Genomic DNA, 26,223 nt, shown 5'->3' with positions numbered 1-26,223 from the left:
ATGACTTACGACTAGATTCTGAAGTGTGCAAACAATGGACACCTTCCTATCCTATAAGCCAAAAACAAAAAAATTCTATGAGCTCATGAGGTTTGTTTTGGGGTGGGGGGGGGGGATTTTTTTTGGGGGTGGGGGGGAAACAAAATTTTCACATTTTGTTCTACAACATAAAATACATCTCTTGCAAGTGCCGATATTTTAAAGCTTTTACTTGTCTTGAAAAAGGTGGTTGCTAACAAGTGAATAAATGAATTACAAAGTCGGGGACATTAAATGGCATCACACTGAACAGGAAATCTCATTTACTCACTAGTCCCCTTTCACAGCCTCATTGTGTTTTATGCACTTGCAAACTATTTTAAGTCAAACTTTCTGGGAATTTTTTTAAATAAAGATTGAAACATTTGTCTGAGGCTTGGTAATGTTGCGATGAAGATTCGAGTCACTACGATGAATCAAAAATCCCCGCTACCAATTTTTAGTAGCATGCGCATGCGCGAACTCACAATGAGCAGACTTCCCTTTCCGGTGTGCCTAAAGTCCGCCCTCTGTGAAATGGGTTTGCTGGTGGACTGTTGATTATGTTGATTCACACGTGTTAGAGGCTTTTCTATGTTTTAAAAGAGACTCAAATCGAATCAACATTTATTCCCCTTTGTGTTTAATGTGAGTTCTGTCCGTTTTGGACAGACTTATCTGGACCCTTCGCTCATCTGTGATTGTTCATTTAGAAACTCCAGCAGCATCACCAGTGTTAGCAGCCCGTCAGCTAACAGCAGTTAGCAGGGTAACATACCGGTTTACTCTCATCTAAGGGTCACTGCGCACTGAAATGTGACAAGTACCTAGTTTGTGCAGACGTATTACCTTCTTTAAAGTCAGCGAACTGGAATTGGACGGATTTATTTTACGTTACGAGCTTTTCTTTCACTATACCTCATTGCATACATCATGGGGGCTTACTTGTCTCAACCCAACACGGAGAAGAGCACAGGCAACGGCGGGGATAAAAACATGACCTATGGGTACGCGGCCATGCAGGGCTGGCGAGTGTCTATGGAGGTAAAACACACACTTTCACCGTTTCATTCACTCTGCTTCTGTTGTGTGTTTTGTTATGTGTGTGAGTGACTTGCGCGGATTTTGGCGCCAGTGAGTTCAGAGTGACTCCCGCCTCGAGCTCTTTCTAATGGCTTGTTTTGTTTCCTAGGACGCGCACAACTGCATCCCAGAGTTGGACGATGAAACCGCTATGTTTGCGGTCTATGATGGTCATGGAGGTAAGCTGGTAACGTGCACAGTGTGTAAGAGCTTTTAAAGAGTGAGTTTACTCAAAAATGACATCTGTAATTCACTCGCCCTCAAAGTCGTCCCAGTCTCTGTTTATTTAAAAAATTATTTCAGTGCAGCTTTGTTCCATATGCCTGTTCATAGTGATCATGTCCTTTAAGCTAAAAAAAAAGCACCATATACACATACAATAGTCCTTATATGAGCGTTTTGCGCAAGAGGACTTGAAGGTTTAGGCTGCATCCGAAATTGCATACTTCCATACTACAACGTAGGTGAGAAACAGTATGTGACAAAAGTACTCATAAAAGAGTACGCATAAAGTACTTGGATGACCTACTACTAATAGATTCTGAAGTGTGCATTTCGATGGACACTTTACCATCCCATGAGGCCATGGGAGAGGATGTGTGAATGGAGGAAGCCATGCAGCTGACATTGGTAGGCCACATGATAATGACAAAATGGTGAATGTAGTATGTCCAGATTTCATTCATACTACGTACATGTATACTATATAAAAAATACTTTTTAAGCGGTTATGAATTACTTACTCAAAATAAGTACCTACTCGAGAGTATGCGATTTCGGACGCAGCCTTTGTTTACCCAAAAATGAAAATCATACTCGCCGTCAAGACATTCCAAACCTGTATAAATTTCTTCGCTGGGACATAAAGATAAGTTGAGAAATGTTTTCTTTTTCTATACAATGGAAGTCAGCGGTCACCAAAAATAGTTTGGTCGCCAACGTTCTTCAAAATATCATCTTCTGTGTTCCACAGTAGAAAGGAAAATCATTCATACATGTTTGGAATGACATTAGGATTAGCAAGTGATAGTTTGAAGTTTTTGGAGAATAATCCCTTTAAAATGAATTTATTCGCTTAAAATCTTCCCCTGTGCTGAGATGTAGGCAAGAGCTGCATTATGATTATTATTTTTTTGGTGAACTCTTCCTGATAGAGGCAAAAATCCATTTGATAGTGAGAATCTGTTACTGTTTCCTCCAGGTGAAGAGGTTGCTTTGTATTGCTCAAAGTACTTGCCTGACATCATTAAAGAGCAGAAGACATACAAGGATGGCAAGCTGCAAAAGGTAACACTCACCTTTTACAGTTGTATATTCATTTGGCATCTGGTATAATCCTTTAACTTGCATAGGCCCACAACTCTGTGGTGCAAAGAAAATCTGTGTCTGCTTTTATTTAAGACATTATGGTAGATTTCAGATGTGCAAAGCCAGTAAATATGATTTGAAGGCTTTTTAAAGTCTCCATTCTGTTGTTGTTATTAGTCTCTCATTAATCATATCATGATATCTGAAAATGTCTGTAATCACTGACCTCATCTTTGTGTTCGTCTTGCTTGCCTTCATGTTCCCAGGCTCTGGAAGATGCGTTCCTGGCTATCGATGGCCGAATCACCACAGAGGAAGTCATCAAGGAACTTGTTCAGATAGCTGGACGTCCTCAGGAAGAAACAGAAAAAGTAGCAGATGAAGATGATGGTTAGTGTGAGGGTTGTGTATATCACATATCGGCCCTGTTTAAACCTGGTGTTAAGATTCGATTTGGTCGATCCGATCACAAGTGGACGACGTTAGATACAGGTGTAAACGGGGTCTAAAACGGTTTGAGCTGGTCCACTTTCAACCACTTCCAGAGATAGTCGAAAACACATTTGACCGGATTGCTTTCATGGTTTGAAGATGAAAAATGTACCAAGCACAATGTTCTCTCACCACTCCTGATTTCTAATACACATTCATAGTTTCAGTCCGTCTTTTGGAAATGGAAGTATTTTGGTTTCCTGTTTGATGGATGAAGCTGGAGGAAATGCGAATGATAGACAAGTGTAGCTTTTCATCATATTTTTCTTTTTATTAATGTTCATGTTATTAATGTTATTTCTGAATGAAACATCTGGTGATGCTTCGCAAAGTATAAAGGGTGCTTTCACACTGGCACTTCTGCTGCACGCTCTGGTTAGCGTCAGAGTTTGGACCGCTTGAGTTGTTTTGACGTGAATGCTGCTTTCTCAACTCTGGTGCGCATCCGCAAACCACTCCTGATTCCACCTTATATGAATGCAATCGTACTAAATTGCACGTGTAAACCACTGGTGATGATGGTTGACGTGTGACTTGGTAAACTGCAAGCAGAATGATAGTGTGGGTCATTTCTGCTTGCCTTTTGCAGAAACAGTTTTCACACCAAAAAAAAGACACTTGTGTTCTTTAGTACATTTGCGGCAGATAGACGCAGCAAGTTCTGTAGTGTTAATGCTTTGGAAACAAAACCAACGGTTCAAAAATCTAAGTATAGAAGTGAGGTGAGCAACACATTTTCTTCCCTTCTCCTGTGTCAACGTTACCTAGAAACAGGAGTAAACAGCTGATGCTTTGATGCAAACACACCGGTTTGGAACAAAAAAATACAGTGTGATCTATTGCTGGGTTATGCAGCGAATAATGTATATCTATGTAAATAATTAAAAGACATGATCTGGATAGAACATATATATGGTTGCAAAGTATATAGAAATTGTTTACTGCTAAAGCAACACTAGTTAAAATATTATCTAGACATTGTGACCACTTACTGATTTTTAATAAATAAACACAAAAGGAATATTTAAAATCAAATTAACTTAAATGTACCAATATGAAAAGTAAACAAAAATTGTAATCTTCCTTCAAAAAGTGGTTGCTGCATTGAACAGTATTGAGTGATTTCTGACTGGCTTCAACACTTCTGATTGGCCATTGCATTCTGGTGCTCAACAGACGTGTCTGTGGTTGGCTACAATTCTCAACGCTGCAAAAATACGTTGTAAATGGAAGTGTTTTATGCTTTTCAGAGCACTAACACAAATATGCACTGGAAAGTTTGAAAGCAGCTGCATATCTTTGTGAGAGAATGTGAAATTGGCTTACTTGTGTGCTAAACTTTTAACATTATCGCGAAATTCACAATATTCCCCTATCTTTATCGTCAGCAAATATCATGATAATGTTGATAATATTCAATGTATCGCCCAGTCCTAGTGTGAAAGCGCCCTAAGTGACAAGCAATTGCAATGTGTATCAAATGCATGCACAGCTCAGTTACTACAAGTTAGCAAAATAAACTGACATCCATGCTCCTCTCTCTTGTCAGTTGATAATGAAGAAGCAGCTCTGCTGCATGAAGAGGCCACCATGACAATCGAGGAGCTGCTCATCCGCTTCGGACAGAACCAAAACAAAAATGCCAAAAAGCCGTGTCCAGATGCGCCTAAAGAGTCTGAGGATGGAGAGAAGTCTCGTGCTGAGACGGCGATCAACGGCGAGGCAGAATGTACGGCCTCTGAGGCCGGCAGCAATGGGAAGCAGAAGGCGGCTGGTGCGGGAGATGTGGCTGAAGGCTCCAAGATGAGGGCCTGCAGAAGAGCTGCTGCTTCCGGCTCCGCTTCGGCTGGGTCCCGTGAGAAGTCTGGCTCAACTGGGGATGCTGGTCCCTCATGCTCCTCCTCTGCAGCTCCTGCTCCTGGAAGTGCCAAGTCCAAGTTTTTCGAGGACAGTGAAGAGTCAGAGGAGGGAGAAGAAGAAGAGGAAGGTAGTGAGGAAGAGGTGAGGGGACACATTTAGCAGGACTAGCACATTTTGACAATTCAGGACTAGGTTTGTATAATGGCCAAGCATCTGGGTTACTTGCACTGCAGGTTCAATCTGGAAACCAAAGAGTAAGCTTCAAGTTTATCCATGTAGCGCCTTTCACAATGCACATCGTTTCAAAGAAACTTTACAGAAAATAAATAAATGTATATTTTGAAATGTACAAAAGTTTGCCTTATTATCTGTTACGATCAAAAGGACTGCAGTGAGGAGGATGGTGAGAACAGCAGTGAGAATGAAGAAGAGGATGACACTGAAGAGGGGGAGGAAGAGGATACCGATGAAGAGGAGGATATGTGCCTGCCAGGCATGGATGGGAAAGAGGAGGTTAGCATGTCACATGACCTCAGATTTAATGTGGGAAATATAGGCTGCATCTGAAATCACATACTTTTGAATAAGCAATTACTTTGCGATCCCTAAAAAGTATGTTCTATGTGGTATGGATGTATGGATTATGAATGTAATCTGGGCGTACTACATTCGCCATGTTGTCAGTTGCATCGCTTCACTGTCATTCACATCCTCTCCCGTGGCCTCATGGGATAGTAAAGTGTCCACCGCATGCACACTTCAGAGTCTCGCTGGAAGTAGTTGGTCATCAAGGTCCTTTTTGCCTACTCTACAAGAGTACTGTGAATTCGGATATACTACTTTTGTCACATACTGTTTTTCGCCTAATAAGGAAGTATGCAATTTCGGATGCAGCCATAGTGTTTGTTCATGAATTTCCTAATGGTTCTGACCTCTTTCTACTCTGAATAGAAGTTCAAATGATGCCTTCGTGACCTTTTTGTTCCTTTGAAACTTGGCTGCTGGTGTTTTTTCTGTGGAACACATAATTATTTTTGGATAATTCATTGAGTTCAGATCCCCCCCATCAGCTGTAGAAATACATTCCCCCCATCCCCCCCAACATTTTTTTTTTTTCAAATGTTGTGTTCCACAGTGAAAAACAAGCATATTTTTTGGATTAAGTAATTCTTTCTCATGTGAATGCTTTGAAAACTTGAAATAAGATGTTTAAGGGGTGGATCGCACAACCTTGTGACACATGCTCGTATGCATGGTTTATTTAAAAAAAAATTTCATCCGTTCTGCAGCCAGGCTCAGACAGTGGCACCACAGCTGTTGTAGCTCTTATTCGTGGGAAGCAGCTCATTGTGGCCAACGCTGGAGATTCCAGGTGTGTGGTGTCTGAAAAGGGCAAGGCGGTGGACATGTCCTATGACCACAAACCAGAGGACGAGCTTGAGCTGACCAGAATAAAGAACGCGGGTGGGAAGGTGACGATGGACGGACGTGTCAATGGAGGCCTGAACCTCTCCAGAGCTATTGGTAACTCTGCTCCTTACTGGCTTATTTATTTACGGAAGTGTTATTTTGCGTATTTCCTTTTTGTTTGACGTTGTATTCTTGCATCGCTCTAATGGTTGTGTTTTCTTGCAGGTGATCACTTTTATAAAAGGAACAAGGCTCTTCCCCCAGAGGAACAGATGATCTCTGCTCTGCCTGATGTCAAAGTGCTGACTCTCAATGAAGACCATGAGTTTATGGTTATTGCCTGTGATGGCATCTGGTAAGACAAAAATAACTAAACATGATTTCATGAGTTGTTTTTTTTTTTAGGGCTAGTTGTATTAAATATTCACAATGCATTAACATGCTTTTGCAAGTTGTTAATTTGAGTAATCATGATATTTGTGATTATTTTGCTTATATTCTAGCCTAAAATTCTAAAATAATTTTTTACTTTTAACTACATTATGCTTTTAGTTCTTGGATAAATCATTTGCATGCAATTGGCCATAGTAGCTTTTTTGGTTGAAATTGTTTATCGTGTGGTTGAAATCACTTTTAAATGATATATGATGATATATATAAAATATCACGGAAAAGGCTGAAAAACAGTGCGACTTATTCAAGTTCTCTGCTTTGATAACATTGTGCATAACATCTAGGCTTAATGCAGTGGTGTTATTTTAAAGTCACTCGATGTAATGGTAGTTCTCCTTTTAACAATTCTTCTCATTGCAATATGCAGGTCCATATATGTGTCGGCCATGAGAAATGCTGATTTTTTTTGTCTTGTTTTTTTTTTGCAATAGTTAACTAAGAACTGTAATGAGTAGCCAATGAATAGATTAAATTGTCTGTGTGTTTATATTTGTCTTTGTGTGTTTAAAGGAATGTGATGAGCAGTCAGGAAGTGGTGGACTTTGTGAATGAGAGATTTAAAACTGAGGCTGGTAAAAGCAGACCCCTATCTGCTATTGTAGAAGAGGTAAGGACTGGGGAAAATGTGTGACTATTGATGTGCCCGAGGCCGAATTTGAAAAGGAGATAATGTATTCTACGGAGCCCCTAAAGGGACATGGTGAAGGAAGAAATATATTTCTATATCTTCACGTAATAAGTGAAATCTGATCAGGGTGACCAAATCATCACATTTTACAAAAAAAAAATGTTCTTGCTGGTGCGAATAAATTGTTAGAGGTCGCACTGGTGCCACCACCACGTTGCCCAACTGATAAGAGCTGCCTTCAATGCATATGAAAAACAGTAATTGGCAAATTAAAAATGAATAAAATGAAACCACGCTACTCTTGAGTTGCTCAGACCAATAACAGAAGAGCTTTACTTTCTGGTTGATCTCGATCCTCACTACACTAAAAGCACAAATACTATCATTTTTATTTTTACATAGAGATTGGTAGATCTATTAGTAAAATGAAACAATGTTTGCAGTATACATGCTAAGCAGGTGTAGTGATTAGCTGCATATAAAATGCTATATTTCAACAACATTATGACTAAAATCCACATTAGATCGGGATCGGAAGTTAATACAAACACTCGATGGTTGTTTAAAGTGAGTTTTGGGTACAAGGGTAATATTAATCTTTTAAATTGTGTTATGTAGCTTGATGCTAATTGTAGCTCCAATGCACCTGTCATGCTATTCTATAAAATAATTTGTAAAAAGAATTCACAAAGTCCCAAGAATGCTTTTTTTTTCTTTTCTTTTTTTTTTTTCTAGGAAGACTTCAGATAATAGATTAAAGTAGAGTGGGATGAAAATGTAGTAGATGGGAAAGCCATATAATGCCAGAATAAAGGCTAATAATGGCTGAATGCAAACAAAAGGATAACAATAAAAGAATAATGAAGTCTTAGTGGCAGAAGTGTGAGGTTCATTAAAAACAATAGAACATGAATTGAATTTGAGTTCTCTTTGCCAGACATCAGGCTGCAAATGGGTGTTTAAAGGGCAATACAATATTTAATTAACATCTCATCAGCCTTCTCTAAAAACTCACGACATGATCTTAGAAAATTCACAGTTTGAGAGATCCTCAGATTTGAAAAGAAGCATGACCACACTTGTGGCTTCACTTTAATAGTGGTTATAAATTGTTATATTACATTATTTACTGTCCCTGCCTTTCCAGATTCAGCTTCGGGCACTTCCCTATGTGTGATATAGTTTTTTTGGTCCTTTTCAGCAACATGCAGACAAAAATACATATATTGTGTCAATTAAGAATTCGTTTTAGTAAATCGTGGCCGCGTTGAACTAATTCATTCCTGAACAAATTATTATATTGTTTCAATTAAATGGCTAAAATTATTTTTATTGGACTTTTGTCTTGTCGTTATGACTGGAACCATCAAAAAATGTGTTTTTCACCATGTAGCTGCTCGACCACTGCTTGGCACCAGACACCTCAGGGGACGGCACAGGGTGTGACAACATGACCTGTATAATCATCACCTTCTCCCCGCACCTCGGGAGCAGCGTCGCCGAGAGCACCAAGAAGCGGAAGTCCGAGGAAACCACGTCCGAGGAAAACGGCAATGACAGCAAAAAATCCAAAACTGAGTAGAAGTGCTGTCGTTGAATGTGCTGATTATTTTGAGGACACCTTCCCCTTTTGAATTCAGACCACTTGGAAAAATTTTAAGAATAGCTCCCTGAGAAAGAGCATTTAAGTTTTAAACCATTCAAAGACGCAAGCAACTAGAACTGTTAAACCAGACCGTTTGTTCTTTTGTTGTTCTGATTATTTAACAGGCCTGTCTAATTGCTAATGGAATGAACAGAGCAGTGTGGTAGCAGAGGTGATGACACGAGTCCGTACTCATGATGTATCGGTCTCGTCCATCGTACCCTTGTTTATGTACATAGTGTTTTTCCAGTAACCGTCAACTTGATGATTTTTTTTGTTGTTTTTTTGTAGTGGTTCATTGTGTCAGTAATTGTGACCTTTTTTTTCTGAACACCAGTATGTAATTGATCAAATACATTTTTTTAAAAATAACTTGAAAGAGATGCTGGTCTATTTTATTTTTCCTGATAAAGCCATCGTCCAGATGAGAGATAAAATAATCCTGTAGAAATGCTCTGAGATGGTGATTTACATTGACATTCCTTTCTCCCTTGTTTCATGCTTGCAAAACATCATTGATCCTAATGTGTGTAATAAATGGGCTTCGTTCCTTTGAATCGGAAGGACTGAAGGCTGACATTGGGATCAATGTGAAAGAATTCAGTAAACTGCATTTATAGAGTGGAAGTCCTCACTGCAAAACAAGTTTGCTTTTTTTCATTGTCATGAAGCAGCCATTTCATCCATTAAGGTTTATATACAACGTATTTTGGAATATATATTTTGCTACTTTTTCAGAACATCTTTGTGGGATGTACAGGGAAACGATAAGTCATTGCTCAGAACTACAGCCTTTTCTGTATCAATAAACAAGTGGAGACAAGTACTGTGATGCTGTTTTTCTTGTGGAGAATTGGGGTTTGTTCCAGCATTAAGGACATTTTGTTTCTCTATGCGGACCGGTATGTTTAGTTCTGGGTAATCTGATCAGCAAAAATGCATCCAAATTTTAGCCTATTGAAAAGTGATCTGTTCATAATGGGTGGTGTGCTGGGAAAAATCATATCTGATGAGTTTTATTTAAATGTAAATGCTGCGGTCATTATTCCATTGTTTATATGGCCATCATGTTAACATGAGAGTGTGATATACTTCATCTTACACCATTGTAAATGGTCTAAATAAAATGTCTATAATTATAATACATGGACATTTTAGGCTCTAATTTTAATTGAGAGACTACACTGAATATTTCTATTTAAAAAGAAAAATTATGGCCACCAGTCACAGCACTTAAAATACACATAATGATGTTCAAAATAAAATAATGCACATTACATTCATGTATGTGTAAATATGTGACCCTGGACCACAAAACCAGTCACATGGGTCAATTTTTTGGAACATCGTCTGAAAGCAGAACAAATAAGCTTTCCACCGATGTATGGTTTGTTAGGATAGGACAGTATTTGGCCGAGATACAACTATTTGAAAATCTGGAATCTGAGGGTGCAAAAAAATTGAAACATTGAGAAAATCGCCTTTAAAGTTTTCCATTTATGTTCACGATTGTGCTGCATTCACTCACAAAAATAAATGTTTAATATATTTACGATAGGAAATTAACAAAATATCTTCATGGAACATGATCTTTACTTAATATCCTAATGATTTTTGGCATAAAAGAAAAATCGGTAATTTTGACCCATACAATGTATTGTTGACCATTGCCACATATCAAGTCAAGTCAAGTCATCTTCATTTATATAGCGCTTTTAACAATGTAGATTGTTTCAAAGCAGCTTTACAGAGATAAGCATATAATTTAAGGTAACAGAGATTGTTTTGGCTTTATAGCGGTTCTTTAATAAAGTTATAAAGTAGCCTACATATACACCCGTGTGACATGTGACTGGTTTTGTGATCCGGGGTCACATATATACAATATGCTGATGCACTTTCAAGGAAAAATAGAACTGTAATTTTCTTTCAATGGGTTTTCAAACTTTATAAGCTGCATATACATATCTACATATTTGAATTGTTCTGTTTGTATATATTATAGTAATGCCAAAACATATTTGCAACTTAAACTACTCTTAATGTATGAATGCCTTTACATTAGATTGTGGGTTATGAAATCTTAGTGGATCATGTTAATAGGTAATGTGATTCTCTTCACCTGTGGTCACACTGATAGGACACCAACTGGATAAAAGCCATTAGAAAAATGATGCAGAAACTTATTTTAATTATAAGTCATTTAGGTCAGACTACAGGCCAGTTGATACTGAAAAAACTGATAAAATACATGATGAGACACTTACACAACTCCAGAAAAATCATTCAGATTCTCTACAGATTTAAACAAAAACTGAAGAACAGACAGATTCTACTCTAAGATGTTATTGGTCATGTTAGTCAGTGCTTATATCACTGAGTTGAGCCAGCCTTCATGAACTGTGGGCATCATTCACCACAGTGGAGCTCTTCTCAGCGTCCCCTCCCAGCAATAGCACTCGGACGTCTGAAATAAATGTTATTTTAGTCAATCTGAGATTGCCTCGCATTTTAAATTTTAAAATAATGTTAAATATGCAATATTCAATATAATTAAAGAGATAGTCAATTTATAATTTAGAGATTGTTGATATATAAGTGAATAATCTGCATTAATAATTATTATGACATTATGATGATGATGATAACAAATGAGGAATGACATTTTACCTGCATTCGTTTGTGAAGAAATACCAGCTTTTGATTCAGTAACTCAATATCCTGCAATGAAAGGCATGAAATTAATTAGCCAACATTTAACATTACTACTTTTTAGAGACAATTTTTTTGCCATATGCTATTGCACACTTAAAGACCCGCCCACAAAGGACGATAAAGTTCTAAAATATTGTTCTTAAAGGGGCTATATGCAACTGTTTCCCCAAAATAAACGTAACAATAGCCTTTTTATTTGACCATGTATGACTCAAACATCTCCTGATGAGCATACTGACACCTTGTCAGCTCACAGTGGGTGCACCTATAAGCCTGTATCCTATTTTTCCTATTTTCTGTCGGGTCGGATTTTTCGCACGCTGTCTGCGGATGTGACGTCAAGCGCGTTCATGTTAAACGTTTCAGATCACTCTGCCACCACCGCTAGTCAGCAAACAAACTTAGTTTCTCAAACAATATATGTATTTGACTGTTCTTACCTCTGTAAACATAATGTTGACTTCTTTGCAGCGGATGACTTGTGAAGTGTGCACGTACGAGAGCGAGCAGAAAGGAAGAGCAGTTCCGTTTTTTGGCCACAGGTGTCAGTCGCGAGTTTAAATTTCAGAAAAAAGCATATAGCCCCTTTAAAATAAAAGAATAACAGAGTCCACACCACACCAATAATAACACACCTACAGCAGATGAGTGATAAAAACATCTGAATCCATCCTGCTTTAAAGAGCTCAAGCATTAAAGTGACAGAGGACAAAACTGCAGCGCGCTTATAATAAACAGAACAATATCATCCGCTGGCGTGGACCCTAAAATCGTTATCTTTATAGCTATCGTTCTTGGTGTGAACGGGCCTTAAAAGTTGGCAAGATTCACTAATAGCACATGCATGCATGCATGCATATAAAATGTGCAATCTGAATCTTCCTGGAAAACAAAAAATGATACATGACTTACAACCTATATGCATAAATAATAGAAAGTGGCAAATGATGGTTCTTCCGTGACAAACTAAAGCATTTTACACTTGAGTGAGCAACATCCGGTTTCAACAGGAAATACATCTATACAGGAAAGGAAGTTGTTAGGTATAAGATCAGAAGTTCACCTTTGTCATCTTTTCATGGTGTTTTAGCTTGATTTGAGGCAACAGCTCTTCTAATCTTTCAATCTGAAATAGCAACAGATGTGTCATAAATGTTTGAAATTGTAATACTTTGTCACCAAGGAAGTGTTAAACAGTCAACTTTAAAGAAGCAAATTGAGTTTCAGTGACTCGCGTCTGAGTCAGACGTCTCACCTGTTTCACAATGTTCTGTAGTCTTGACTTCAAGGTTTTATTAAAAATGGGAATGCTTCTGGGTCTTGGGTTGACTATATTCATAAGGAAAAATAGTGACTTTTTTTCAGATAATATAATAAAGTTGGGGGGAGGGGGGTCATTATTAGTTGTCATACCATGCTGGTAGTTTTTAGCCACTTCAAGGACGTACGGCCTGAGTAAGAAGAATATGAACAAATTAACAAATTTAAAGTAGTCAATCACGAAAATATAACATGACTAAGAAAGGATTAACATAGTAAACAGAGAGAAATGACCATGACCATCAGACATCAACCAGGTCAGAAATGTATGTCAGCCATTTATGTAGGCTATACAATGTATTCTAGCATGTGTTTATCGTGTGATGATATCTTGTGCATTTAGATCTACTTGAATTTGATAAGTATGATTTGAAAATGTAACATTTATTCATTATATTCAAGAATTTATTTCAATTGATTGATTCAATTTAATATTTTTATTTAAAAAATATGCCCTCATAAATGTTTTTTTAAAAAGTCCATGAAAAGTAATTCTAGGGTCCAAATATTGTCCTGTAATAAAAGAAGGGAAATTCTGTCAATGGAAATGCCTTTTGTTATTGTTGGCTGAGGCTTATACTCATATATGTAAGTAGGCCTATAAGTGGAAGTATAAGTTTACAATCGTCAGAGCCGTTTGCTCCTTGTCTTGCATTGTTTGATGTGTGTTCGAGGTTGTTTCCTTTTTTAAGTAGTTTATATCTCGCAATTCTGACTTCATTAACTCACAATTGCGACTTTAAATCATGCAATTCTGAAAAAAATGTCAGAATTGTGAGCTAAAATGTCACAATTACCTTTTTTAATTAATTTCTTTTAATTCTGTGCCGGAAACAGCTTCCATAAGAGAGTATGTGCTTTATGTCTTTGTGGCAAAAAAACATGGAAATAATCTATCGTTTTTATCCTATTGTTTACTATATGTATATGCTTGGACAGTGTAGTTGTGGGTTTCTGGTTCTTCTGCTGTTGTCGTCTGTAAGGACCTTTGAAATAACTGAAATCATTTGGCGGAGTGATATGGAACTGTCTGTAATGCGGTCAAGACCTGCCTGGAACTACTTTAGCCATGCGTTTCCATTGCACACCTTAGAATGTTCGTCAACCAATCAGAATCAAGCATTCAACAGCCCTGTAGTATAAATGAATATATCTTTGACACTAGGTAAGATTGTTAAAATAGACTTACATTTGCTTGCTGTTTGGCGGCATGCAGCAGTTTAATGGAATTAGAGATCCTCGATTGTTTCGCATCTGATAATTGATTTCAAAATATTTCGGTTTATATAAATATGGAGCAGATAGTAAAGGTTTCAATCACCACAGGAAGTTTGTGCATGTCAAAATACCTTAAGTGTTAACTGAGAAGTGTCCAGCTTGAAAGAATGAGCTAGTATCTGTAAGGAGAGAGAACACCAATTTAATACACATTTTGAATATCAATATCTAACCTAAGAACTGGTATAAAACGCACTTGTCTTATGGTGGATACTTTAGCCCCGCTTGGAATGTGAACTTCCCGAAGGGCCGTGACCCTGTTATCTGTAAAATAACTGATTATGTCAGCACCCATATTTACATCCATGATAGCACAACGTACATCACAGAGATGTCTATTTGATGTCTGCATTTACATCTGAAAGATGTATTTTTTAGAGTGTTTGCGATATCATTTCAATAAGAAATTGAAATTTCTTTATACACATCGCTAATCTGCAATGTGTCTCTAAGACTTTTCCTGTCAGATCATGTTAAATAGACATTTAGAAAACGTATTTAAGATGTTTATGATTTAGAATGTATGTAAAACTGCCTTTTCTAAGTCGTTTATCAGATGTTTGATGTTTTCCAGATTAAGCGCTCTTTAGCAGACATCTTAGAGACGGACCTGTGCTATATCTTTTCCGTGATAGCACACATACATCTCAGAGACGTCTATTTGATGTGCATGTTTTCACCTGCAAGATGCATTTTTTAGAGTGCAATCTGTCAAACTTTTCCTGTCAGATGTTAAATAGACATTTAGAAAACGTCTTTAAGATGTGTATGATTTAGAATATGTGTAAAACTGCCTTTTCCAAGACTTTATCAGATGTTTCCAGATAAAGCACTTTTAGCAAACATCTAAGAGACGTACCTATGCTATATATTTTATATTTGCATGTGATTAGCATGTCAGCACAAAATTGTGCAACAATTATTCAAAGCCATAGTCCAAATAATATCCATTTTTTCTTTCTTTTGTCATAATAACCAGTAACTCTTGTTCTTGTTCAGTGAGTATAAGTCTTGTGCTGTCAGATGCACCTGTTGCTGTCAATCCATCGCAATACATTTTACAACAGTGGCTGAAAGGCAAAGTAAATTATTTCAGAGTAATTCAGGATATTTTATAAGAAATGTTGTACTCTTATTGTAAAAATAATGAAGGTGGCAAGGCAGACAAACGAGGATCTACAGCAAATCTTTTCATGTTGCCATGGCAACCAGGATGCTACGCAGCTGTCCACTGTTTAACTACATGCCATTTGGACAGATTATTATAAAATTAGACCAACCGTTGAGATCAAGCCTCTTGAGGGCAATCCAAATTGTACTACGAATGTTTTCAGTGTTAATAATAGCCATTGTAGCATAAACATACACCTTTTGTGCCAGCGTTAACCAGCAGTGTGAAGGCAGATATAAAAAGTACAATATTTTCATAATTAAAGCCAAAATTCTAGCAAAAAAGTATACATTTTTAATAATAATTTACCCATTACTAAAACTCATAACGGGAGTCGTAGAACAACTAAAATACACTGCAGTTCCAAAACAGTACAGATGAACACAGAAGTTGGTAACACTTTATTTTAGTCATTGTTACATGTGTAATAACTAAAGCATGCAAATCATGCATAATTACATGCAACGGACCCTAAACCAACCCCTAATCCTAACCATATAGTAGGTACGTTACTTAACATTACTTAGTACTTAAATGTATAATTACAGTGTAACAAAGACACCTTAAATAAAGTGTAACCGCACTTTCTTTTACAGTCCTGTTCTCAATGTAGCCTATATACTATGTACTTATTATAAATATTGTACTTATAAATAAAATAAAGTGTAACCCATAGTGTTTTTATATATTATTTATGTATTAATGTGTTATGTTGTTACAAGATTATTTATGCTTTTAAGAGTTGTGTTCCATTGATATTTAAAGTCTGAGACGTGTACAAGCTCAGCATATTAATCCTAATTTCTTGATTCAGTTGGTCTCTCTGTGTCATGAATGAAACGTTTCGTGTATTTATTCTTAAAAATGCTTTATTTATTTGCTTGTTTATTAATGGCAAAATTTGATTTACTGTAAGCTATTTGAGTCGTTTTGCTGCCTTTCTAAAAAAAAAAAAAAAAAAAAGCCCCAAAAAAACTTTTAATTTGAAAAATGTCCCTTGTGTCGCTGAAAGTGTTTCATCGTTTCTCCGCTCACACGTCACTGACTGGTGTCGCGAACGCGCGTGGGTCTCGTGCACGTCATTATGAACTGCGCTGGCTTTGGGATGTTGTGAAATAATTCTTCGTTTGTTGGACCAGCGTTTATTTAGCCTTATGTTTTAGTGAACGTAGCTGTGAAACAGAGAGAGAGTCGACACAACAACAAAATGAATGAGCCCGAGGGACTGCGGTTCAGGAGGTTGAACAGACCTCAAATAATTACTGACGAAACCCATGAACCCCAGTACAAAAGCACAAGGTAAGACATACCTACCTGCCTTCATTGCTTACTAGGAAACATTTGTATGCACTTGATTCATTTGCATTCAATTGAATTGATGTTAAATGTGTCCTCGTCAGATAATGTATAGCATGTTGTTTTGTTGTGCGTTGCAGCACTTACAGTGGGAAGGTGTTTCGTGTGACGTTACTCTCACTGGTGGCTTTCCTGCTTTTCCCACTGCTGGTTCTCATTTTCCTGATTGATTCTCCCATTCAACCAGAGGCCTTCAGGTGAGCTTTATACTCTCACCTTAAGCATGGAAAACACAAGTCTCAACTCACAATATTTCAGACATTCAGGGTTTCCTCAGGACAGTTCCTGGGAGTTTACATAAAAACTCATGGAAGTCCTATATTTTTTATTTACACTTTGCTCTAAAATATTTAATTGGATAGAAATATGTGAATGACTAAATGATGCAAGCACAATAGGATATTTCTCATGCAAAGGTGTGTAATGATGTAGGTGGTTACAGAGAGGAGTACAGGTGGGACATTGTGTCACACCGCATTGCACAGAAACCATGAGTTATTGTCATTGGTCCTACTCAATGTTTATTGCTAAATGTCAGTTGTAAAGTTTATTACAAAATGGCAAAAAGAACTTACTGTAACATTCTGTTCCCAAGCTGGAAATGTTGCAATTTTAAAGAAGCTGTATTCAAAAAGTATATTGCTTTAATTGTAGAAAACCAGCTTCTTTTAGACTTCATGTGTTCAGTTTTAACGGTTAAAGGATTTTTTAACCCCAACATTAAAATGTTATCTTTTAATCATCCCAATGTCTTTCCAACCCTTATAAATATTTACAATATAGCTTAATTTCTGCTTTCCTCATAACTAAAGTGGAGGGCGATTTATACTGCCAATTTCCAAAAAGGAAAAATAAAACTTGAAAAGTAGGCTAGTCCATGTGACTTGAGCACTATAAAAAAAAATCAGATTTGTATTTTTACATTAACAATAGCCGCTTTTCCATTACCATTCAAATTGCGCAAATTGAAATTGCGAATTGAAAAATCGCCCAATGTAAACACATCAATTTCGCAAAAACTCCCATTTATCGCAAAAAAGATTTTATGCTTGCATATGAGGTGGTTTTTCAGGCAATTCGAAAAAGACATATCGCAAAACTGCAGTGGACAGTTTTTGCGCATTTACAGGTCACCTGACGTAGATGATGCAGTGTGTTTGGACAGAATACAAGACAGAGTTCTTTATTAAATTCATATAAGACAAAAGAATTACAGGAATAATGGATTCTAAACCTCAAATAAATGCCACAATCAAGACCTCGAAGCAGAAATGAGGGAGAAATACCCAAAAACACCTCATATGTGCCGCTCACAAGTATAAGGGTCGTTCCTTACCGTTAATGCTTGGAAAACACACATGCCTCTCCTTCGATTAATAATAATGGCCAGTGCAGTGGCTGGGATTAGTACATAAACCTACCAATGTCCGTTGCAATGGTTTTTGAAATGACTTATCGTGAGAGGAAAAAATTAGTTTTAGTCGCGAAACATCGGTTAATGGAAACGCCGTCATTTCGCAATAGTTTTTTGTCGACATTTAGAAAAATCGCAAAAGTTTTGCACAAATCTGTAATGGAAACGCACCTAGTGTAATTAATGTTCTATTTATTAATTAAAACCAAGTATGAATTTCATCAAGTTAGTGTTTTTAAGCATTTTTAATAACTAAAGGCAGTAACAGTTTAAACAATATATTTTACTTGTGATCGTCAGTCGTCAAGCTCGGTAAACACTGGTCACAGACATGAAGATGGACCTTTAAGCTGATTGCTCCCCCACAGTCTTCATGTTTTCGGGCCATTTCACGTTTAATTTTGACATAACATAAAGCGGTGATACAGTGTATGTATATGTATATGTATATGTATATATATGCATATGTATATGTATGTATGTGTGTGTGTGTGTGAGAGAGAAGAGTTCAGATGAAAAAACCTCGTCCGTCTGACATGTTTTCTTTTAAATGAGAATTTTTTTATTTTTTCATTGGTATGAAAAAATTAAATGCAATGTGTGCTAAAACCTCTAAGTCCCCCTCTTTGGACAACAAGACATGGTAAACAGTTGCAAATTCACTAAAGGTGCAACTGGAAACATTGCAAATGATGAAAGCAGAATTCAAAATGTAACAATGACGAAACTGATCCTCACAGTAGGGGGAGCTGTAAGAGGTGGTCCGTTTCTGTCAGAGTTTTACAGCAGCACAAGGAGCACTGTTGTGTTTAATTGCTACTCACGAAATCCTGTCATTGCCACTGTAACGATGGACAAAACATGTTAACTTGCAGCTTGGCGACTGAAATTCGGTAAACCTTTTACATTTTTCTATCCTGCTTTCGTTACAAATCTGCGGAGACCAATCACAAACTGGCTTATCCACCTGGTGCGCTATTGCGGGTTTAATCCAATCCAATTCCTTTTAACCTCTCGACGATGCTCAATGGCTTCTTTAGTTTAGCAAACAAATTGCTCGAGTTGGTGTAAATACCACTCACTTTCATGCTTTTTTTGCACAACCTGCAAAATTCGCTCGATGCCATTGCTGCTTCTGCAAAACGCTGATCAATACGCTTGTTGACATGTTTCCTGCCTGGAGTTTTCGCTGCAAAGTACGTCACCCAGATCGTTGGTCTGATTGGTTGAAGGACTATCCAATTGCGTACAGAGTCATTTGAACTATGCCGATTGATCACGCCTCTTGTGCAGTAGAAAATACAGAGCAGACTCCCCAGACTAATGTTCAATCTTAAAAGATTGAGCTTGGTCTGGTGATAGCCAGACTAACGCAAAACACCATTCCTCTTCAAATCATATGATTCGATTCACGTCTTCTGATTGGTTTCTGTGGACTTAGAGGATTTTGCAGTTCATTCAGTCGTTGTACATGGTGCACACTAAACATTAAATCATTTCAAATGAACATAGATCTGTTTAACATAATGATTCAAATATGACATGACAAACTTCAAACTCATGAACAGTTCATTCAGTCCATTTGCTGTTACCAAGTATTAAGGTTGCTGCTTTAGAAACAGGGGCAAGTTCTTCTTTATAAAAATAAGCTTTTCTGCTTTTTCACAGTGCAGTCTGTTTCTTTTACTGTCCAAGACATTGGATGCAGCACTGAACAATTGTTCACTGTCGGTGCTTGTGCACGGTTCACACAAATACTTGCGTACAGTTTTTGCAAGAGACGGAAAGCGACCTTGATTGACACACCAGTATTGAAGAGGCTTCTCATTTCTTTCTATTGGGATTTCTGCGAGCTAGGCATCCATTTGTGGCATGGTAGGGTTAAAGGAACACGCCGACTTTTTGGGAATTTAGCTTATTCACCGTATCCCCCAGAGTTCGATAAGTCCATACATACCCTTCTCATCTCCGTGCGTGCCGTAACTCTGTCTGACGCACCCACCGCTAGCCTAGCTTAGCACAAAGACTGGAGGTAAATGGCTCCAGCTAGCATACTGCTCCCAATAAGTGACAAAATAACGCCAACATTTTCCTATTTATATGTTGTGATTTGTATAATCACAGCGTGTACAAATAACAAGGTCACATGAGACACAGCCATCTTCTAACCGTATACACACTGGGAACTATATTCTCAGAAGGTAGCAGTGTCTACTTTCGCAGAAGTAGCAGTGCTTCGCCTTCAGAGAATATATTCCCAGTATGTATACGGTTAGAAGATGGCTGTGTCTCATGTGACCTTGTTATTTGTACACGCTGTGACGATATGCCGATGGTTTTAAATTAATCAAAATCGGCCGATAAATATCGGCGGCCGATACATCGGTGCATCCCTAATTATTATCATTGTTAAATGGTTATTTAACATTTAGCTTACATTCAGTCCTGCAATAATTCAGTTTGTTTCATTTTTAGCACCAGTCGCCACTGTCCCATATATTAATTTTTTTTTTTTTTCACACATTTTACTTTTGAATTTATATTTAGACATTATGAAATCACTTTTATAAAATATCAAATCATCAAGACATCAATTTGTGTCAAAGTTTGGCACAGTCTCAAAAGTCACAAAGTCTCATGTAAAACAAAAACTTCTTCAAATTGCGACTGCGCTTAATTAATGCAAAACAATAGCCATTAAATGATTAAATGATCTTTATGATTAAAATTCCCCCAGCGCTACCTGGTGCCACCGTCTGTAGAACTTAGTGCTACTGTTCCCAAATGTTATTCTGGAGCCCTGCAAACTTAAATGATTGTAATTCATGAATGCTCTGGAATATAGATCTAAGGTTGGTCTCTTTGTAAAGAAGACACTTCAGATTATTGCTTCAAAAAATGAAAGTGTAAAAATGTTGTAGAAGTTTAGGCTTATTGTAAAACAATTGTACTGTACTAAGAATTTTTTTTATATAAATTATTTAGTTACACTTTATTTTAAGGTGTCATTGTTACAGTGTAATTATATATTTAAATACTGAGTATTATTAAGCAACTACATGTACTTACTATATGGTTAGGGTAGGATTAGGGTTTGGTTGAGGCTTAGTTGCATGTAATTATCCATAATTTACTATGGTACGTACATGTAACATATGTAACAAGGACACTGTGAAATAAAGTGTTACCAATAATTTTTACCCTAAAGCTGATTCATATCCAAAGCCATACATCTAACCAAGTTGTATTCCAAATTTGAAGTTAATATCACAAAAATTGAAGTTCCTATGAGATTTTGTAAAAAAAAAAAAATTGCCACCAGATGACAACCACACTACATTTACTTTTTTTATGCATTCTCCTGTAACAAATTAATCAATTTCTGTCACAATGTCTCTTCTATCACAAAACAATCTCCATATACGCAACCTTGGCTGTGTACCAGTCCAAAATTGTCATGCCCTTCACTCGCTAACTTCCCTCCGTCTCGTTCACTTGGATGTACGTCATTGCTTACGTTGCACGAGTGCCCACTACTGGCGGAAACTGCGGTGGGCTGAATTGAAACGTCCTAAGCCCTTGATCACTTAAGTTGGAATCAGCTGTGGAGTTTATTTATTATTATTATTTTTTTCCCTTTAAGAATTTGTTTAATGCAGCATCCAAATGTATATAGGTGTGTTTGGGTTGTTTTAAATAAAAAAAATATATAATTAATTTATCATCGAAGTGTTTGTTGTGGTGGTGATTAGACGAGGTATGTGGTGACATCACAGTCGTACTGCATTGTGGGACATATCGGTGCCTGAAGTGTACATATGCAGTAGACTCGCTCTCTCGGTCAAAATTGAGGAAACGAGGGGCTGTCCATATAAACTTCCCTCGTCCACTTCACAAAGCGGAACGCACTTCAAAATGGCGGCAGGGATTCCCCGGAGGGGAAGTGCTTAGGGAAGTTCGCAAGTGCGTGTCTAAAAGTGGACTGGAACTCAGCCCTTGAGTCTCAGACCTTTTCGATGATATGTATTTTGTCAAGATTAGAAAAAAATTTATTATAAAAGTTTAATGAAATGTTGTAAAATGAAACATGACACCGCACGCTAGGAGGAGGAGCCCGCTAAAAGGTTTTAAAGTACCCTTTCCATGGTAACACAATGTCCGATTTCAAAATGTTTTTCTCAGGATGAATTTTGAGTTTTTAAGCTTTTGAAAAAAGATTGCTGTCAATTAAGGGGTTAATTGTTGGAATACTAATTTCCACTATCTGGGCAATAATTAAGACGTTTAAATCAACTGGAGATGGTAACAATCTACATGGAAGAGGACGAGTGTCTATATTGGCCCCACACACACTGAGGAGGATGGTTTGGTTTGAAAGTTGGAGAATTGCAGATGCTAGTTGGGTCTTGGGTTCAGAAAGTCTCCAAAACTATGATCAGACCTCATCTATATAATTACAACTTATTTGGGAAGAATGCTCGTGCACCTACAGTTTGCCAGGCGTTACTGGAGCTTTCAGTGGGACTGAGTTTTATGGCTAGATGAGACCAAAATAAAGCTTTTTGGAAAAACACCAGATGTGGGTTTGGCATAGACTGAACCATAGCAATGTAGAAAAGTACCTCATCCCCACTGTGAAGTATGCTGGTGGATCTTTAATGCTGTGGGGCTACATTTCTTCCAAAAGACCCTGGGCAACTTAGGATACACAATACACAGTAAAATAAAATAAACATCAAGGGCCTGCAGATATAAAATCAACACCTGACTGACCCTGTCAGGAAGCTTGGTTGGATCTTCCAGCATGACAATGATCCAAAGCACGTCTCAAAATAAACCACAGAGTAGTTGACTGATCACAGGATGAAGGTTTTGCCATGGACATAGCTGTCCCCTGACCCAAACCTCATAAAAACCTGTGGGATGAGCTGAAGAAAAGAGTCCACAAGCATGGATCTCTGAATCTGGAGAGATTCTGAATGGAGGAATGGTCTCAGATCTCGTGCCATATGTTCATCAACCACATTATTTATTTTTTACGCATTATAGGAGAAGTTTCATAGCAGTTATCTATCTTGGCAAAGGGAGTTTGCACAAAGTAATTAAATGAAGGGGTGTCAATAATTGTGGAATACATATATTTCAGAAAAATTGTTTTATGATATTTGTTTCTTTTAACTATTTGACTTTAATTAAAGGTTAAATTTTTGTGAATATTTTGAATGAAAGACTAAGAGGAGAAATTGCAAAAACTAATTTTCACAGTCAGTTTAGCTTATATTAACCAAGGGTGCCAATACTTGTGAAGCCCACTGTATTTATTAATGTTTTGAATTAGATTTAATTTTCTATTTTCAGTCATTTAAGTTTAAGTGTTAGTAATTTGATCTGATTTTTATATATAGATATATAGATTTCATAATGACTTCTGAAGACTTGGGAAATTGTGTATGAGTCGTATGGACTGCTTTTATGGTGTGTTTTTTTCTTTTGGTCTTATCAGCATAAACCTCCTTTTGCGTTTCACAGAAGTAAAATAATATAGGTTTGGAAATGATATGAGTGTGAGTAAATGAAAGCACAATTTTCATATTTTCATGCACTATTCCTTTAACACTGAATGGAAAGCTTCTTTAATCATTATTTTATATATCATCCAATATAGTCCTTTTGGTTCTGATCTGCTGCCACAATGTTCTTGAGAGTCAAGACAAAATCCAATATAAATATTCATCTTAAGTCAAGCCCCAGAGTGCTTTCTCATTTCTTTTTTAGTTCTGACAATGGTAAATAATTGATGCCTCTGCAGTTGATATGTAGGGCATTTCATCTCCTCCAGCTTTCTGCTGAAACTTCAGTTCTTCTCAACATTTCTGAACATGAAGCTTAACTAAAGTACTTCTTTGTTTTTTTTCCCCTCTTGTGTTTAATAATTAGTCTCAATGAACCGCCTCTTATGACTGGCTGTTACGAGCCCAACCTAATACTCAGACAGGCAGAGCGACTGTTCGAGGAGCGGCTCATCGGCCCAGAATCCCTTGCCAATATTGGAGGTCAGTATTTGCAGAGCAATGCAGTCAAAACTTGCCCTTTCACCCAGTCTGCCGCAGCTGTTTGGCAGTGTGTGCACTGAGAGATAAACTGTGGTTGCACTTGCCAAAATAGGTAAAAGTTGAGTGTGTTATTGTAGTTTTGTATTGCATGCTTGCACACTCTGACAATATATATAAGGAGGTATGAAGATCTTAAGACATAAATTATTATATGTAGATCTTAATATTGATCTTAAGCCATTAAATATGTAAAACATAATTTGCTTTAATGACAGTTTGTAATGCCTCTAAATCATTCTTGTTTTGTAGATGTTTTGTACACTGGGACGGCTGATGGAAAGATAGTCAAAATCGAGGGAAAGAACATTCATGTATTAGCAACACTGGGCAAGCCACCATGTGGTAAGAAAACCAGCAATACTGGACTGTTTCCTCAAACACTGCGTAATGTGGTATTTCAACATAAGTGACCTTGTCTTTTGAAATGCTCAGGTTCATGGGTTTGTAGCACATGGCATGAATCTTTGTACAGATTTCAGTAACTTTTAGGAAACTCTTGTGTTTTTTTTTTTTTTTTTTTGCCGTTCACACTTGCTAAATATGATCGGATTCCAATTGGATATGCACAAAAAATTATTTTGGACTAAACAAAGCTTTTGTCGACTGAATTTTAACAGTCACACAGTCCATGACGAACAGATCGTTAACACCTGGTCCGTGTGGTAACAGGGTACCCGCGGGGTCAAGCATTGAAAAAGTCTTAAATTTGATAATCTCAAATTAAGGCCTTAAAAGCCTTGAATTTGGTATACAAAGTCTTGGATTTCGTTACAAAGGTCTTACATTTTTTTAGCCTTTTCTATGATTAAATTCATACCTTAACAAAATTAACTGTTACTAATGTAGACTATTTAAAAATTAGTCGCGTAACGTTGAGTGCACCTCGCGCTTCACGTCATAGAAGAACGCGCGAAAACGTGCGCACCCGTTACGATTAGGGCTGGGCAAAAAAATCGATTTTTCGATTAATCGTTTTTTAAAATGTGGTCGATTCAAAATCGATTCTCAAACGCCACGAATCGATTTTTTTCCATATTTATTTATCTATTACCCAAAAGCCAGTATTAGTTTTCCTCCACTGTTCATAGGCTTGCAAACTCCATTTTATAGCTAATGCTGTGAGATTTTATGTTTGTTTTATCTTAATCATAAAATAACCTCAACTAGTGCTGCACAATTAATCATATCGCAATCGCGATGTCAAGCCTACGCAATGACGTGAATGTCCTGTGACACACAGAAAGACTCGCGCTGATATCGTGCGTGCGCACAAGACAGCCCAGAATATACAGTTCTCTTTCGTGCTAGAACGAACAATAACACACACAATTATGCCAAAATGTTTTTTTGTCGAGTATCTTCATAACATAAGAGCAGTCTTATGATGAACGTGAATGATGAGGCGCGTGTGAGATCCGCGTCTCTGTTAGCAGCGGTTGGTCTCTTAAAGGGACAGTACACAGTAGCCACTAATTATCTCTGTCGTTAAAGTTAATCAAAGAACAAAGGGAACAGATAAAAACACTCACTGCTCTTGACTAAATAACTTTTGTAACTTTAATAAGGATTAGTCTATATATACTTTAGAATTAATGCATCGCAGACTGTTTGATAACTTTATTCAATCTCTGTAGGCCTATATGTCCTACCTAGACAGATAAAATATATGCAAGTTTTTTTTTTATGGGTTTATATGAGGATTTTTAACCTGTTTGATCAAGGCATGCGACTGGTCTGACTTGTCCAATTTTCAGCATCAATTTTTCATCTTGCATCAAAATTCTGTCTATTTATTGTATGCATTTGAAATATAGAGTTGGGTTCTGTTTTAATGTACCCAAGTGTACCTAAAATAAATAGAGTTTAATATACAGGTTGGTAGCTCTTAATTTCTTTTTATTAATTAACCACTTCCAAACTTATGTTCACTTTACTTTCTTTTTTTCTTTTTTTTTTTTT

General features: G+C 37.1%; 3 protein-coding genes across 3 annotated transcripts in view; 2 read left to right on the top strand and 1 right to left on the bottom strand.

The window, feature by feature from the left end:
• Positions 1-483: 483 nt before the first annotated feature.
• On the top strand, positions 484-10,037 carry ppm1g (protein phosphatase, Mg2+/Mn2+ dependent, 1G). Its single transcript, XM_081350830.1, has 10 exons — positions 484-1,062; positions 1,211-1,280; positions 2,303-2,388; positions 2,676-2,799; positions 4,451-4,902; positions 5,146-5,274; positions 6,051-6,285; positions 6,397-6,526; positions 7,135-7,231; positions 8,646-10,037. Exons 1-10 carry the CDS (start codon positions 952-954, stop codon positions 8,832-8,834), a joined length of 1,623 nt encoding a protein of 540 aa, XP_081206956.1. The 5' UTR covers positions 484-951; the 3' UTR covers positions 8,835-10,037.
• A 1,029-nt stretch (positions 10,038-11,066) lies between these two features.
• Positions 11,067-14,468, bottom strand: LOC308681849 (uncharacterized protein). The gene is made up of 8 exons (XM_081351045.1): positions 14,407-14,468; positions 14,282-14,329; positions 14,122-14,186; positions 13,026-13,063; positions 12,868-12,941; positions 12,676-12,738; positions 11,568-11,618; positions 11,067-11,364 (listed from the first exon to the last, which is right to left on the bottom strand). The coding sequence occupies exons 3-8, from the start codon at positions 14,184-14,186 to the stop codon at positions 11,311-11,313; spliced, it is 345 nt and encodes a 114-aa protein (XP_081207171.1). The 5' UTR covers positions 14,282-14,329; positions 14,407-14,468; the 3' UTR covers positions 11,067-11,310.
• A 1,942-nt stretch (positions 14,469-16,410) lies between these two features.
• Positions 16,411-26,223, top strand: part of apmap (adipocyte plasma membrane associated protein) — a 28,273-nt gene continuing 18,460 nt past the window's right edge. Inside the window, exons 1-4 of the mRNA XM_081351042.1 lie at positions 16,411-16,680; positions 16,818-16,934; positions 24,089-24,204; positions 24,514-24,606. Of these exons, the coding sequence (XP_081207168.1) occupies positions 16,589-16,680; positions 16,818-16,934; positions 24,089-24,204; positions 24,514-24,606 (418 nt within the window). The 5' untranslated portion in view covers positions 16,411-16,588. The remainder of the gene's footprint in view (positions 16,681-16,817; positions 16,935-24,088; positions 24,205-24,513; positions 24,607-26,223) is intronic.

The sequence above is a fragment of the Scardinius erythrophthalmus genome, assembly GCF_964197995.2.
Source record: "Scardinius erythrophthalmus genome assembly, chromosome: 21".
NCBI lineage: Eukaryota > Metazoa > Chordata > Actinopteri > Cypriniformes > Leuciscidae > Scardinius > Scardinius erythrophthalmus.
This window is presented reverse-complemented; position numbering and strand designations above follow the sequence as displayed.

Bases quoted from the DNA above. Each gene is read 5' to 3' on its own strand.
- ppm1g (XM_081350830.1), top strand. From the start codon at position 952: ATGGGGGCTTACTTGTCTCAACCCAACACGGAGAAGAGCACAGGCAAC. The intron at 1,281-2,302 runs GTAAGCTGGTAA...TGTTTCCTCCAG, and splicing joins GGTCTATGATGGTCATGGAG to GTGAAGAGGTTGCTTTGTAT. The intron at 5,275-6,050 runs GTTAGCATGTCA...TCCGTTCTGCAG, and splicing joins GCATGGATGGGAAAGAGGAG to CCAGGCTCAGACAGTGGCAC.
- LOC308681849 (XM_081351045.1), bottom strand. From the start codon at position 14,186: ATGCGAAACAATCGAGGATCTCTAATTCCATTAAACTGCTGCATGCCG. The intron at 13,064-14,121 runs GTAAGTCTATTT...CTTCTTACTCAG, and splicing joins CCGCCAAACAGCAAGCAAAT to GCCGTACGTCCTTGAAGTGG. The intron at 11,365-11,567 runs GTAAAATGTCAT...CATTTATTTCAG, and splicing joins TTCTTCACAAACGAATGCAG to ACGTCCGAGTGCTATTGCTG.